Raw genomic sequence first — 13,565 nt, forward strand, 5'->3', positions numbered from 1 at the left:
AGGACTACTGTTATTGCAGCAGTCAGCAGATGAGATCAGAAGCAGGACAGCTGCCCACTGCAGCTACATACAGAGCACTGCAGTAGAAGGTAGATTACTAGCCAGCAAAGCTACCTAAGCTTAAATGTCCCTCAAACCCCTGCAGACTTCTGTCCCTCCAATAACAGAGCAGTATCAAAACGATTACTAGCCAGCAAACTTTCAACTGTCCCTGAAATCACTAACAGGCAGCAGCTCTCTCCCTACACTATCTCTTCAGCACACACAGGCAGAGTGAAAAAACGCTGCAGGGCTTCGGTTTTTATAGGGAAGGGGAGTGGTCCAGGGGAGAGCTTCCTGATTGGCTGCCATGTACCTGCTGGTCTGGGGTGAGAGGGCAAAAAAAAGCGCCAACAATGGCGAACCCAAAATGGCGAACGTCGCGCGACGTTCGCGAACTTCCGGCGAGCGCGAACACCCGATGTTCGCGCGAACAAGTTCGCCGGCGAACAGTTCGCGACATCTCTAGTCCTCATAAATCAATATAAAATACTGTTACAGGTTGTATAGAAAGTGAATTATTAGGGTTTGAATACAGTCTACCTGGAATGCATCATGAAAAAGTCTTGTCCATAAATTTGTAGAATAAATATCTAGCTTTCAAGTTTCATAAATAAAGACCAATTTTTCTCGAAATTGTTCCCTAGTTTGAGGTTGCAGGACCTCTTCTTGTTTGCCTCCAGCCTTGAACTTGTGCCTGTTCTTCTGTTACGTTTGCCAACTGCCTGCCCTGCCCATTGCCTGAACTCAGACTTCGTTTGCATGCCGCCTATCTAGAACATATAAAATCTCCCTTGCCTTTATATTTTCTTATTAAACCATTTTTTTAAACCTTAAGTTCAGTGTCATTGTCTTTTTAAGTTTGCAGGAGTTTACACAGCACACAGGATTCTTTAAATGACTGCAGCTAGCCATTCTGACATCCGGTTTTTGTGAACAGCACCCAGTTAATGGAGGGGGCCAAAGCCAACTGAGCTGAGGTGAACAAGTGGATTGGTGGTGATTAAGCAGGGTGCCGGGCTTAGTAGTTTTGCTTTGAGTGCCAATACTAGTTGGCCTGGCAGTGGCCATGATGTCAGGCATCAGCACCAAGGAGGGACCTAGGCAGCAGGTTTTCTGGAGGAGCCAGCCAGCATTAACTTACAATTTCAACCTATCCAAATAAAACTTCCCTTTAGAATATGAAACTGTACAGTGATGTAAATAATGGATTTCATATAGATTCTCAGACCACTGTGCTGTGCATGATATCTTAAAAACAAGAACTACTGAAGACATAACCATTTTGTTACACTTCTCAATGCAAACACTAATGTGTCTTTAATGTAATTTTTTTCTAGAAAACTATTTTTTACTCAAGCCTCACTGGATTATATCAGGAAACAAAGAGTGCTTCTTCAGTATGAAGACCAGTCACCCCCACGACAGCTTTCTGGCCCATCACAGGTGCACTAAACATGGAAAATTCCATCATTTAAAACATCAGTGACCTTTAAAATACTCCAAATTCTAAATTACCCCTCAGGACAAAGGCTTGTCTACATATTTTATGTATTAACTGCCTGAATGATTTCTTTTCTGGGTCCACCCAAATCCATTGTTTTATGGATAATTTTCACCCTTTAAAAGCACGGAATTAATCATAAGTAAGCAAGAAGCTGGCAAACACAAACCATCTTTAGTTCAGTACACTCAAAATTACTGAGACAAGAAGGTTGTCACAATGAGGTAAATGTATCCTTACTGCACAGCATTATTATCTTCTGTGTTATGTGAATTCCTGTTAAAGATTTTCTAATAGAAAGTTCATTTTATATGAGAGACATGAATGAGCAGATATACATAATCTTTCGGTTACCATTTTCTACAGGTATAGAAAAGCTTAGATATATTGAAAAGCTTTTTTTTTTAGATTAGCATTACTAGAAAAACATACTTTTGAAAGAGAAAAATACACTGATGTTTAAGATATGATTAAAATGTAGGGGACGAATGGATCATGATAATTCTTACTCTTCCTTGTTTTACTCAAAACCAATTTGTTGAGATCTAGAGGATACACTCTGCACCTTTAGGTTGAATATATAAAAGAAAGTAATTTATCAATGCAGTTAAAATGGGAAGGACATAAATAATTGCTTCTCCTCCTATAACTGATTGGATATATGCATTATATGTGTTTTGTGCACAATAAAATCACTTTCAGCTGAACTTTTCTGAACTACAAGTAACAAAAGCATTAGCTTTTAATGCTAACTTAAAGTAATAGACAGAATAAGTGCAATGTATTGGACACATGTTGAACACAGGTGTATTTCGAGCTAATTTTAGTGTACTATGACTAGTGAATAGTCCAAATTTGATCCGAATTTGGAGTCATTTTGTGGACTTTAAAAAATCTAAGTTTTTTTTGAAAATACTTTGAATCGAATTCGATCAAATACGATCCGAATTCGATTCGAACGATCGAACACAGCCTATTCACTCGTAGTTAAAAAATTTAATTTTTTTAATACATTTCAGTTGGTCTTTTTTTATTCGAATTTCGAGTTGATGGGAGTTTAAAAAACTCCCATCACCTTGAAATTCGACCATAAATAAACCTAATAGGCTTATTTTGCTTCCAATAAGAATATTTCTTTTTATCTTAGCTTGGATCAAGTACTAGATTCTTTGCAGAGAAAAAGGAAAACATTTTTAAAAATGTGGATTATTTAGATAAAATGGAGTCTATGGGGTGGGCCTTTCCACAATTCTGAGCTTTCTAAGTAACTGTTTCTAGATAATGGATCCCATACCTGTAATGAGGATACAGCTTTGTTTCCTTATAGACTGGTACATATTTTTTAAGAATAGTAGCAAAAGCATGTACAGATTTCATGTCAGATATTCTCATTGGATCTAAGATGAATGTCCAAATAACTTGATGGACGTGTGTCTTTTTTCAGCCTAACTTACTATGTTATCTAAAACTCATTTATAGTAAACAAATACAACATATTAATTCCAGACCAATGTTGGATAATATATTTATATTGGGTACCTGGTGGGTTATCCTGCCTACAGCAATGGTTGCGAGAATTTAGGGGGGGCAGTATCCCTGACACAATCCACAATGCAAGTGAATTAATCTTCATATTCCTATTTGTATAGTTTAATTAACTACAGCCAATTTCTCAACTCCTGCAAGTTGGACAGGGCAACAGTTTAAAAGAAGAGTCCTCTTTGATCCAGCAGGGTGGATACTGAACTGACTGCCTGGTGTACTGGCCAATATATATCTATCTAATATAGAGGCGGAGGGAAACTTGGGGGGCAGCGGTAATAAGATGGGGCTATACATAGACAATTCTAGCTTGGCATGCCCACACAAGCACATGGCTGCAGGCAGCGAACCTATAAAAAGTGATCCAAGATGACTTCAAATATCTTATATCATTTTTAGGAGATGTTACTTAAGTACTTAAGTACCTAACTGCCTTGCTTGTTTCTTTGTTGCTATGAAAGTGTTTTAAAACCAATCAATGCGTTAGAGATGCAAATGCTGTGTCGGACTGGCCCACCAGGATAATAGGAAAACTCCCATCAGCGAGGCTACAAAGGCTACAATTCTAGGGGCAGCATGCCACCCAGCCGCATTGGGAGCACATGGGTCAATTGTGTGCATACGCGTGTACACAATTGACCCATGCCCTTAACAATTTGGCCTCTTTCACAGCTATTTCTTATTTCTGTACAGAAAATAGATGGAAGGATACATTATAATATGTAACTAAAGTGATTATAGGAAAACTATACCCCTCAAACAATGTAGGTCTCTATAAATAAAACTGCTCATATGTAAAACCCTGCTTCATGTAAATAAACCATTTTCATAATAATATACTTTTTTTGTAGTATGTGCCATTAAGTAATCATAAATAGAAAATTGCCATTTAAAAATAAGGGCAGCCCCCTGGGATCGTACGATTCACTGTGCACACAAACATACCAAACAAACTATACTTGTTATACTTGTAGAGCCAATTAACAGACAGAGTTCTGATGATGTCACCAACGTTAATTGTGGCAAGTTTTATGCCAGTTGAGGTCTACTCTGTTTCCTGCTATAAACCTTGATTCTATGGACCATTACTGAGCTTACCCACCAATGGTCTATAAGTGTCAGCAGTAGTCAGTAGCCACCTTTTCCATTCAAGTGAATGTGAAGTGGCTGGTGATAGTGTGTGATCAATGCACTCTGAAAAGAACTAGGAAAGAACTAGGCCCACAGTGGGCATCAGCCTGAAAGTTGAATTCATTGCTTTTTAGAATTGAAATCTTTAATAGGTGATTATTTGGTGGCCATTGTATTTGACTGTCTGGGACAAGGGTTCATGTCATGTAATGACAGAATAAACATTATTAGCAGATCCCTCAAATAAATAGCACTGGATAGTAAAAAGTCACAGACTTTGCACCAGGTATAGCAATCCATAGCATGGGTTGACATGGATCACTTGGCCTTGTGACTTCTCTAGAGAGAGCAATCATGTGTTGTTTGGGCAAGTTCTCCACATTGCAGAATAAAAGATATAGCTATTGAGCAAAGTTTGCACATCCAAACAAAAGCACATAACATAATCTCTTCCCTCTAAATTTCTTCAACCGCTCACTCTAAGATCTAGTGAATTTGGTTGGTGTCCATGAGACTGAGTTACGTTCCTCATAATGTGCTTTCCAAGAGAAACCGATGCAGCACCGGAAGTTTATAGGACATGAACTGAAAGTGTTAATTATATGACATAATAAAGCTGATAGGGCAAATCCCTATTACACTTCTACTGAATTACAACCCTGATACTGTAGCTTCTCTTTGTTTAATGTAACAAGGGGAGACACCCCCTGTGCACAGTACCAGGAAAGGGCGTATCCACAGGAAACAAATGCACCAAACTATGAAATGATTCCCAATTTATCACTAACGAATAAATTAATTAATGAATTGATTAATTAATGGGCATTTCCCCTGTTCGTTTTCTTTTTTTTCTGATAGTGAAGCAGAGGCCACCTTGAAGACTCAGTTACTACAGCTAAAATGCCACTTCACATGGGAGCTACAGGAAAAGGATACTGATATTGAAGCCTTAGAAATAAAACTGTGAGCTGGAAGGTGAAGCAAATTGCCTTAAACATTGGCATTATAATCTTCTGGCCTATGTGAAATGCTTGAAAAGAGATAACACTGACGCTATTGCCAATTTGCAGAAGGCTGAGAAAGAAAATAGTGAAGAAAATTCATCAGAGACAAGGAAGAAGAGGAATATTGTAGTGATCTATGCAAACTACGCATGGATTAACTTCCACCAAAAAGAATATGAACAAACCCAGATCTATATTGTAAAGATAAATTCTATTTACCAAGAATCAAAAGGGGCAGATTTAGAGAATTTAGGGGAGAAAGGATGGGCCCTATTAAAGTTTTCGACTCAGTACAGTGAGAAAGCAAAGGAATGCTTTGAGAAAGTGCTTGAAGGATGTTCAGATGATCGTGATTGGATTTCTGCATATGTAACAGCAATGTTTCAGATGGGAGGCTTTGATTTTAAAAAGTATATTGAGCAAGCTCAAGAACAAGCACCAAAAAATCCCTCTTTACTGTTCTATGCTGCTGTGTATTACACTAGGAGAGGGAAGAGTAAAGAAGCCCATACTGTTCTGGAAAAGGCTGTAAGTGTGAATCCGAATTCAAGCACTCTCCACCATGGGTTAGGGTTGTGTTATACAGGAATGATAAATGAAATTAAGAAAACAGCAGAAGAACACAATGAGCACAGTGCTGCCTGTACAGAGAAAATAAAAGAACTCTCTGAAAAGGGCAAATCTCACTTTGAAATGGCACTCAAACTTGACCAAAGCAGAACAGATTCACTAACCGATCTAGCTGATCTGTATATCAAATCAAATCAGTACCCAAAAGCAGAGGAAACATATAAAAAAGCCCTGACAATCTCAGCTCTTCCAGGAAACGCAAAGCAGCAAATTCATCTGCATTACGGGAACTTTCTGAAACACTGCAAGAAATCTGAAGAAGAAGCTGCGGCGCAGTACAAAGCAGGCCTGCTGGTACCTGACCAAACAGAATACAGAGCAAGTTGTGAGATCTCTTTAAAACAAATGGTGCAAAACATAAAGGGAGATTCCAGTGTTGCTGCAGGTGTGGCAGTTGGCAATGTGCTTAATGTCCTAACAGATGCGTCTCAGAGCATTCACTCTAAAATAAAGCTATCGTTCTAAAGGAAATATTTGCCTAGTGATTAAATGCTATAGTTGTGGCTGTATGCAAATAGCACCCAGTGAGAAATAGTGCAGTAGATGCCATTTCTGAGATACATGGGGTCGTTTAAATGTCAGCCTACAATATTGGTGCTTTTAGTAAATAAAGCCTAGACAAGGAGTGCATTTTGGGGCTTGAACTATCTGCTGCTTGGTATAATGAGATACAAAGATATAAAGATACTACCTAAAAGTCATGAAGTGCTGTATAGACAAAACATAATAAACATTATATTCTTGTTTGGATCTTGTTTTTGATTACTTACTGTAAAATACATGCAATACAGGCCTTAAGATGGGTAATGGTGCTCCATGCTCCTGTGGAGCTGCACTGTGCACTCATACACTTCGGAAATGAATGTGACAGTCAAACACATTCTGATCAATTGACACTGGCATCAGCTTTGACAAATGTCATTCTGGATTCCCCAGTTTGATCTTGGATAAAGCTTTTGATGTAAGAGATGCATTAAATTGCAACTACTTTCTACAGCATTTGGTATTTAACCAGATCCTTCAATTATAAGTTCTAAAAGCCATGATTACTATTCAAGACAGGTCACAAACCACTTAAGAAACCACAGCATGCCTATATTTTTAAAGGAGTATGTAAAAAAACAAGAATGTGCCATTACATTAAACTTTTAGATATAGAATGAATGTGCTTTAAAAAGTAGTGTTTCTGGTTTCTGCAAAAACCCTACCAATCCTGCCCATTCTGTTCCACTTGCTGCTGCCTCCTTTCCCAGGCTGTGCAGGGGAGCTGGCAGCACTTATCACACTGCACTTTAGGATAGTAACCAATCAGCAGCTAGGCTAACCTGATAGGGAACTGAAATCTGTCTTTGCTTGTGTGACTGCGGGGCTGTGATTGGCTGTACCCCTCGTACAGTGCTTCTGGCAGGGACTTAACCCACTCTTCATTTGAAACTCAACCGGGACCGTAGCAGATCTATAAGGAGCTCCAATAAAGGGGACTTTTTTTTAAAGTTAATATTAATTTTGGCCAAAAGTAAAACCAGCACCATATAGTATACACAAAATTAGGGGGTTTCATTTATCCTATATGTCTCTTTTAATCAAATGTAGATTGTCTTTAACAATTTTGCCAAAACTAAATGTTGCTGCGCTATAACTTCTAGCAGCACGCTAAAATCACATTAAGGGTTAAAGCAGGCTGGGAACAGTAGCCCTGCAATATCAGGGATGTGTTTTTAAAGTAACACTGCTCAATAAAACACTCTTAATCCGTCCACTGAATCAAAGAGGATCTGCACATTTGCAGATTTATTAGTTTTGAAGACATCTTATCAAATTTCAGTTAAAAGTTTTACCTGCAACTTATTTGCTGCTTTCCAAAGTAAAACTCTTTTATTAGCCACCAGTCACCTGACCATAGCTGAGAAGGGTATGATATATTTGAACTCAACAAGTTATACTGCTAAGGCAAAGCCATGGGGAGGGTAGTGACCAAGAGATATCAGAAACTAGTAGGATCACATTCACACTTTAACACAATAATATTGGTGTGACGCATAACCTGGGCAGAGGCAGCATACTCCTCAAAATGTGACTCCACAACACACCCTTTCTGCCCACTCATTCTCCATCCCTTTGCCATCTCCACTGCTACCCTTGTCCATTCCTCTTTAATCTCTGTGAAAACAAGCACCGAGTAGATCTGGCAATGACTTATTTATGGAGGTCAAGCACCTCTAAGTATTCTGTGGCCTCCCTGACTCCAGAAACATACACAGAGGCCAAATGTGAATATTCAAATGCGTTAATTCTGTATGAAGAGTTGTAGGAAGGATCGGTCTGTGAGGTGGTGACACCCATCAGTGGAAAACCAGGCAGTTGGGTCACAAATGTGAGCAGAAGAGAGATCTTGTGACATTGAAGGATCCCATAACAGTATCTCTTTAAATACTGCAGCCCAGAGATCTATAATCAGGCATTTTTATGTTCCTTTTTATGCAAGAGAGTGATTTATTAGCGTTACTCTAGGACTGTTTGTTATGTTTCAGGTAGCCGAGGATGAGTAGAGTATAACAGTGGTTTATTATAAGAGACTCATGCAGGCATTACACAATAGTAACTTTTTGTTTCACTTTTAAGCTGTCCAGGAAGTATGCACAGTATAAGTCTTGAACACAGTTCATCTACAGGCCATTTGTATAAACACCACATATTCCCCCTATAGTAGGAAAGGATTTTGCTTTGTAAGATGTCCCGTCGTTTTACTTGAATTGGACATGAGGCAAGCTTGTTTAAAATCAGCTGCTGTAACTGTAGATGATAGTAAATCCATTAATGCAACAACTTCTATGTCCTCATCCAGTGTATCAGAAGCTGCAGGTAAAGGTAAACGTGACAAACAATCAGCAGTAACATTTTTCAAACCTGGTTTGTATTGCATTATGTAGTTGAAATTCAGTAGCCTTGCTGACCATCTAGCTATACGCATTCCAGCTCTTCCTAGTCACTTTGTTGTAAGCAGTTTAGTTAAAGTGCTATGATCAGTGCATAAGGTAAATTCTCTACCCCATAGGTAGGTTCTCCATGTTTCTGTTGCCCAAACACATGCTAGAGCTTCTTTTTCAAAAGTTGAATACTTACGCGCTGCCTCTGTAAGTGTTCTGGATGCAAATCCAACAGTTTTCTCTGTATGATCATCATGGATCTGTGTGAGAACTGCACCAACGCAATAGTCTGAAGCATTTGTAGTAACCATAGTGGGTAGTGCAGGATCAAATAAAGCTAGCGCTGGACTGTTCACAATTAGCTGTTTCACTATTTCAAAGCTATGTTGAGCAGACTCTGACCACACCAGACTTAAAGTTCCACATAGTAGTGCTCTAAGTGGCTCCACAACTGAAGCATAGCTGGGAATAAACTTAGAATACCATGAAGTAAGACCTAAGAAAGCTCGTAAGGTCTGGAAATCAGATGAAGTAGGTGCTTGTGTAACAGCGTTGACATGGCCAGGGTCAGGCAGAAATACTTGTGAAATTATATGACCCAGAAATGACAGCTGAGTTTGTCTTAAGTGGCATTTGGAAAGTTTCAGTTTTCAGTTCTGCAGAATCAATACATTTCAAAACATTTTTTAGGTACTTGTCATTAGAGATGCAGTGAATCCAGCATTCGGTTCAGGATTCGGCCAGGATTTGGCCTTTTTCAGGATTCGGCCAAATCCTTCTGCCAAGGTGAACCGAATCCTAATTTGCATATGCAAATTAGGGGCAGGGAGGTAAATCACATGACTTTTTGTCACAAAACAAGGCTGAAAAAATGTTTTCCTCTTCCCACCCCTAATTTGCATATGCAAATTCGGTTCGGTATTAGTCCGAATCTTTAGCCAAGGATTGTGGGGTTTGGCCGAATCCAAAAAAATGGATTCGGTGCATCCCTACTTGTCATGAAGATCAATAGTTTGAGCATAGACAATTTTATCATCCAAGTAGCATTCTACAGCAGGTGTGCCATGGAGTATAGAAGACATCAGTCTTTGAAAACAAGCCAGTCCATAAGGTACATGCTTGAACCGAAACAAACCACCATGGGGCAAATTCATTAAGCGCCCGAAGCGCCGAACGCTAGCGTCAATTCGCTAGCGTTGGGCTTTTTCGTTACTTCGCAAATTCACTAACAAATGCTGGCGTAGATTCGCTAGTGTTACTTCGCACCCTTACGTCTGGCGAATTTTCGCTACGGACGTAACTACGCAAATTCACTAACGCGCGCAGTGTACTGAACGCTACCTTTTACGCTAGACTTCCTTCGCCACCTCAGACCAGGCGACGCGCAATAGAGTAGATAGGGATTGTTTCAAAAAAAGTCAAAATTTTTTCTAAGTCCCAAAAAACGCTGGCGTGTTTTCTACATGATGGGTAATAGGCTGAAAAAGATCGAAATTTTTTTTGGGGCTCCCCTCCTTCCCCCCTACATTTCCTGACTCATGGCAACTTACCTATACAGTGGGCACATGTGTAGGGCAAAATAAAATTTTTATTTGATGTTTTGAAGGTTTTCTAGGCATTTGTAGTGCTGATACGTATTCCTCCATTGAAATTTGAATTTGGCGCCGTATGCAAATGAACCATCACTAGCGAAACTTCGCTTCGCTTGGCGAATCAACGCTAGCGCAACTTCGCAAACTTACGCTACCCCTGTGCGCAACTTCGGATTTTAGTAAATTTGCGGAGCGCTGGCGAAACTACGCCTGGCGAAGTGCGGCGAAGCGCGGCGAAGTTGCGCCTGGCGCAACTTCGAATCTTAGTGAATTTGCCCCCATGAGTTAAAAATGCAGTGAGGTCTCTGCTTTCCTCATGCAGTAATACTTGACAAGCACTTTGAAGATCCAGAGTGGAAAAGAATTTTGCTCCTCGGAGTTCTGAAAATATTTCCTCTATGTGTGGCAAGGGATGATTGTCCATAACAACTGCTTTATTAGGTTCACGGAGATCAACACACAATTCGAATACCTCCAGTTTTCTTCATTGTTACAACAATTAGTGAAACCCATTCAGAGGATTCTGATTTTTCAATCGCATCTTGCTCTGCCAGTTTCTTTAGTTCCTGTGAGACAGTCTCCCTTATAGAGTATGGCAATCGCCTCAATTTCTGGCATACTGGTTTTACATCTGGTCTCAACTTAACTTTGTGTACAAAGTTCTTTGCACAACCCAGTGAAGTGTTGCTTTGTGGTGAAATTTTAGACACTGGCGGTGTGGCAGGCACTGGTGCTATAGTAATGAGACCATCAACTAATTGTAGGTTTAATGCAGTAAAGAGATCCCTCCCAAGTATAGCAGTACCCTTATTCACAATGTAAAAGTCACATTTTGCAGTATTTGATTCAAATTGTACAGTCACTGGCAAGCAACCAAGCACAGGGATTGGATCCTTTAAGTAACTGACCAGTTTCAGGGCAGGTGCAACAAGGGGATCTTTTGCAAAGAAACAGCTGAACCTGTATCAAGCATCAGGTTAATGGGGTGCCCCTTGTCAGTAGACACAGTATTGACACTGACAGTGCATATACTTGTCTGGAATAAATGTACCAGCTTTATCCACACTTAAATATAACAACTGCAGCAGCACTCTGATCTTTGATCAAACTTTTATTTGTGCGACAACGGCAACGTTTCGGGCTATACCAGCCCTTTATCAAGCCAAACAAAATGTGTAACAAACGTGCATATATAGGTGATTACAAGGTGATTGACGGGAGGGTTTACCAATTAGTCACCACCTCCCAATTAAGAGACTCAATTCCCAGCCGTCTCAGTAAATTGTCAGTGACAATTTGTGCAAAATTCTTCTCTCAAACAGCTCAATATATTAATACATTTGTTCTTCCATTTGTGTTAAAATCCATTTATGATAAAAATTCCGTTGTGATAAAATCCAGTATATTAGACATAGTCCATTAAGTGAAAAAATTGCGTATAAAAATATTTTTGTCCATCCAATGTGAGAATTTTCATTGTGAGAATTGTCCGTGAAATACAGTGTGATGATAACATAACATTTTTAACGCATAGTAATGAGTTTTAAAATCTTGTCTATGACTCACATATTTGCTCTGTCACTGGAGTTCTGGATGTCTATGTTTGTCAGGACACCAGTAATTCCCAGGAGAGGAGCAGTGTAATTCTAAAATATAAAAAAATAAAAAAATATAAAAAGGTTACACAATTATGAGCAATTCGAGTACAATATAAGGATGCTTAACGATTGAAACATTGTCTATTCAATATAGAAACATTGTATACTTCATAAGGTTACATCTTGTTACACTAAAAGCATGATATAAGAAAATACCATCTCAAATAAAGTATATTCTCTGTTTATCCACACTTAATACAGAACTACGGCAGATCTTAGCAAAATGTCCTACCTTTGTGCATTTGCGGCACCGTACAGCTTTTGCAGGACATGTAACATAATTTGCAGTGTGTTGTGTTAAACCGCAGCGAAAACAGTATTTTCTATTTGTATTTGCTGCACAGTTTTGCAGTGTAGGTGAATCCCTTTTCCTTACTGTATATCCATTCACAAGTCCTGTCCAGATTCCTTCAGAATGTTCCCATGTATAATCAATATTCAATGAGATTGTCATTGAATATTTATTATACATCGGAACATTCTGAGTGCTGAAATTACCTTCTGCAAAAACTAAGCAGTCACAGAACAAAACACAGAACACAATGTGCATATAAGTTAATGTTTAAGTGCCTCAGGTTCTCTGATTTTAATGATGAACTTAGTTTCTTTTTGAGCACTTATTTCTGACTCACTTAAGTTTGTTACAGTTTGTTCACAATGACACTTATTGAAAAGGAACTTTGTATACTTTTTGGACACACTTCCAAGTATGGACACTATTAGGAATCTGGACGGGACTTGTGAATGGATATATTACTAGCAAGACTGATTCAGCCCCCTAAAATGGAATGGATTGGAGTGCATTTGGGACACTTGCAACACAATTAATGACCACTAATGGACACGGTTGTTCCCGCCCAACAACCCCACTGTTTTCCCCACCCACAGCTCACATTATTTAACATAGAACATTATGCAATTTCACAGGCTTGAGAAAGGTTCCTGTGAGGCTCGAAATGTTGCCACATATTGTCTGCTCACATGTTTTGAGCCAATAAATTCACTATTTGAAAATTATTCATCTCGTAGTGTGCTGCAGTATATTGGACTTTTGCATTTGATTTTCTTACCCTTGGCAGGTTGGATGTAATATTGTTCAAGCACCTGAACCTAAGGGATTTGTTGCATGAGGTCAGAGCACTCTATTATTGTTTGGAATTATTATTCCAAAATCTCAGTCACAGATTGAGCTATAACAGAGCTAACCCTAATGCTAGCAAACTCTCCTTCACTTACTCTGAGATGAATGTTCCATTTCAGGGCCTTCAGACTCCACTGACTCAATCTGTGTCTCCAAAGATGCCCCAGTAGCTCCTCATCTTCTTTTCTGCTGATTCACTGCACATGCTCTGTGCTGCTGTCACTTACTGAGCATAGGGATCCACTCACAATATACAGTACACAAAGAATAGAAATGTCACAATATAAGGCTGATTAGTAATTAATACAGATAATTACTACATGGCAGCACAGAAACCATTGCAATTAGCATCATAATTTAATAATCAGCCCTGTAGCATCAGCTTATATTACAGACA

At 39.1% G+C, this 13,565-nt stretch overlaps 1 protein-coding gene and 1 long non-coding RNA gene across 2 annotated transcripts; one reads left to right on the forward strand and one right to left on the reverse strand.

The window, feature by feature from the left end:
• The first annotated feature begins 1,705 nt into the window (after positions 1–1,705).
• Positions 1,706–6,600, forward strand: MGC84386 (protein). Its single transcript, NM_001092795.1, is given in 3 exon segments — positions 1,706–1,767; positions 5,075–5,179; positions 5,181–6,600. Coding segments are annotated over 3 exon segments (1,245 nt in total). The 5' UTR covers positions 1,706–1,762; the 3' UTR covers positions 6,316–6,600.
• Positions 6,601–11,462: 4,862 nt separating this feature from the next.
• Positions 11,463–13,372, reverse strand: LOC121395367. Its single transcript, XR_005962427.1, has 2 exons — positions 13,264–13,372; positions 11,463–12,015 (listed from the first exon to the last, which is right to left on the reverse strand). It is a non-coding gene; the product is annotated as an uncharacterized LOC121395367 (long non-coding RNA).
• Positions 13,373–13,565: the final 193 nt, after the last annotated feature.

Source organism: Xenopus laevis, chromosome 7L (assembly GCF_017654675.1).
Source record: "Xenopus laevis strain J_2021 chromosome 7L, Xenopus_laevis_v10.1, whole genome shotgun sequence".
NCBI classification, from domain to species: Eukaryota; Metazoa; Chordata; class Amphibia; order Anura; family Pipidae; genus Xenopus; species Xenopus laevis.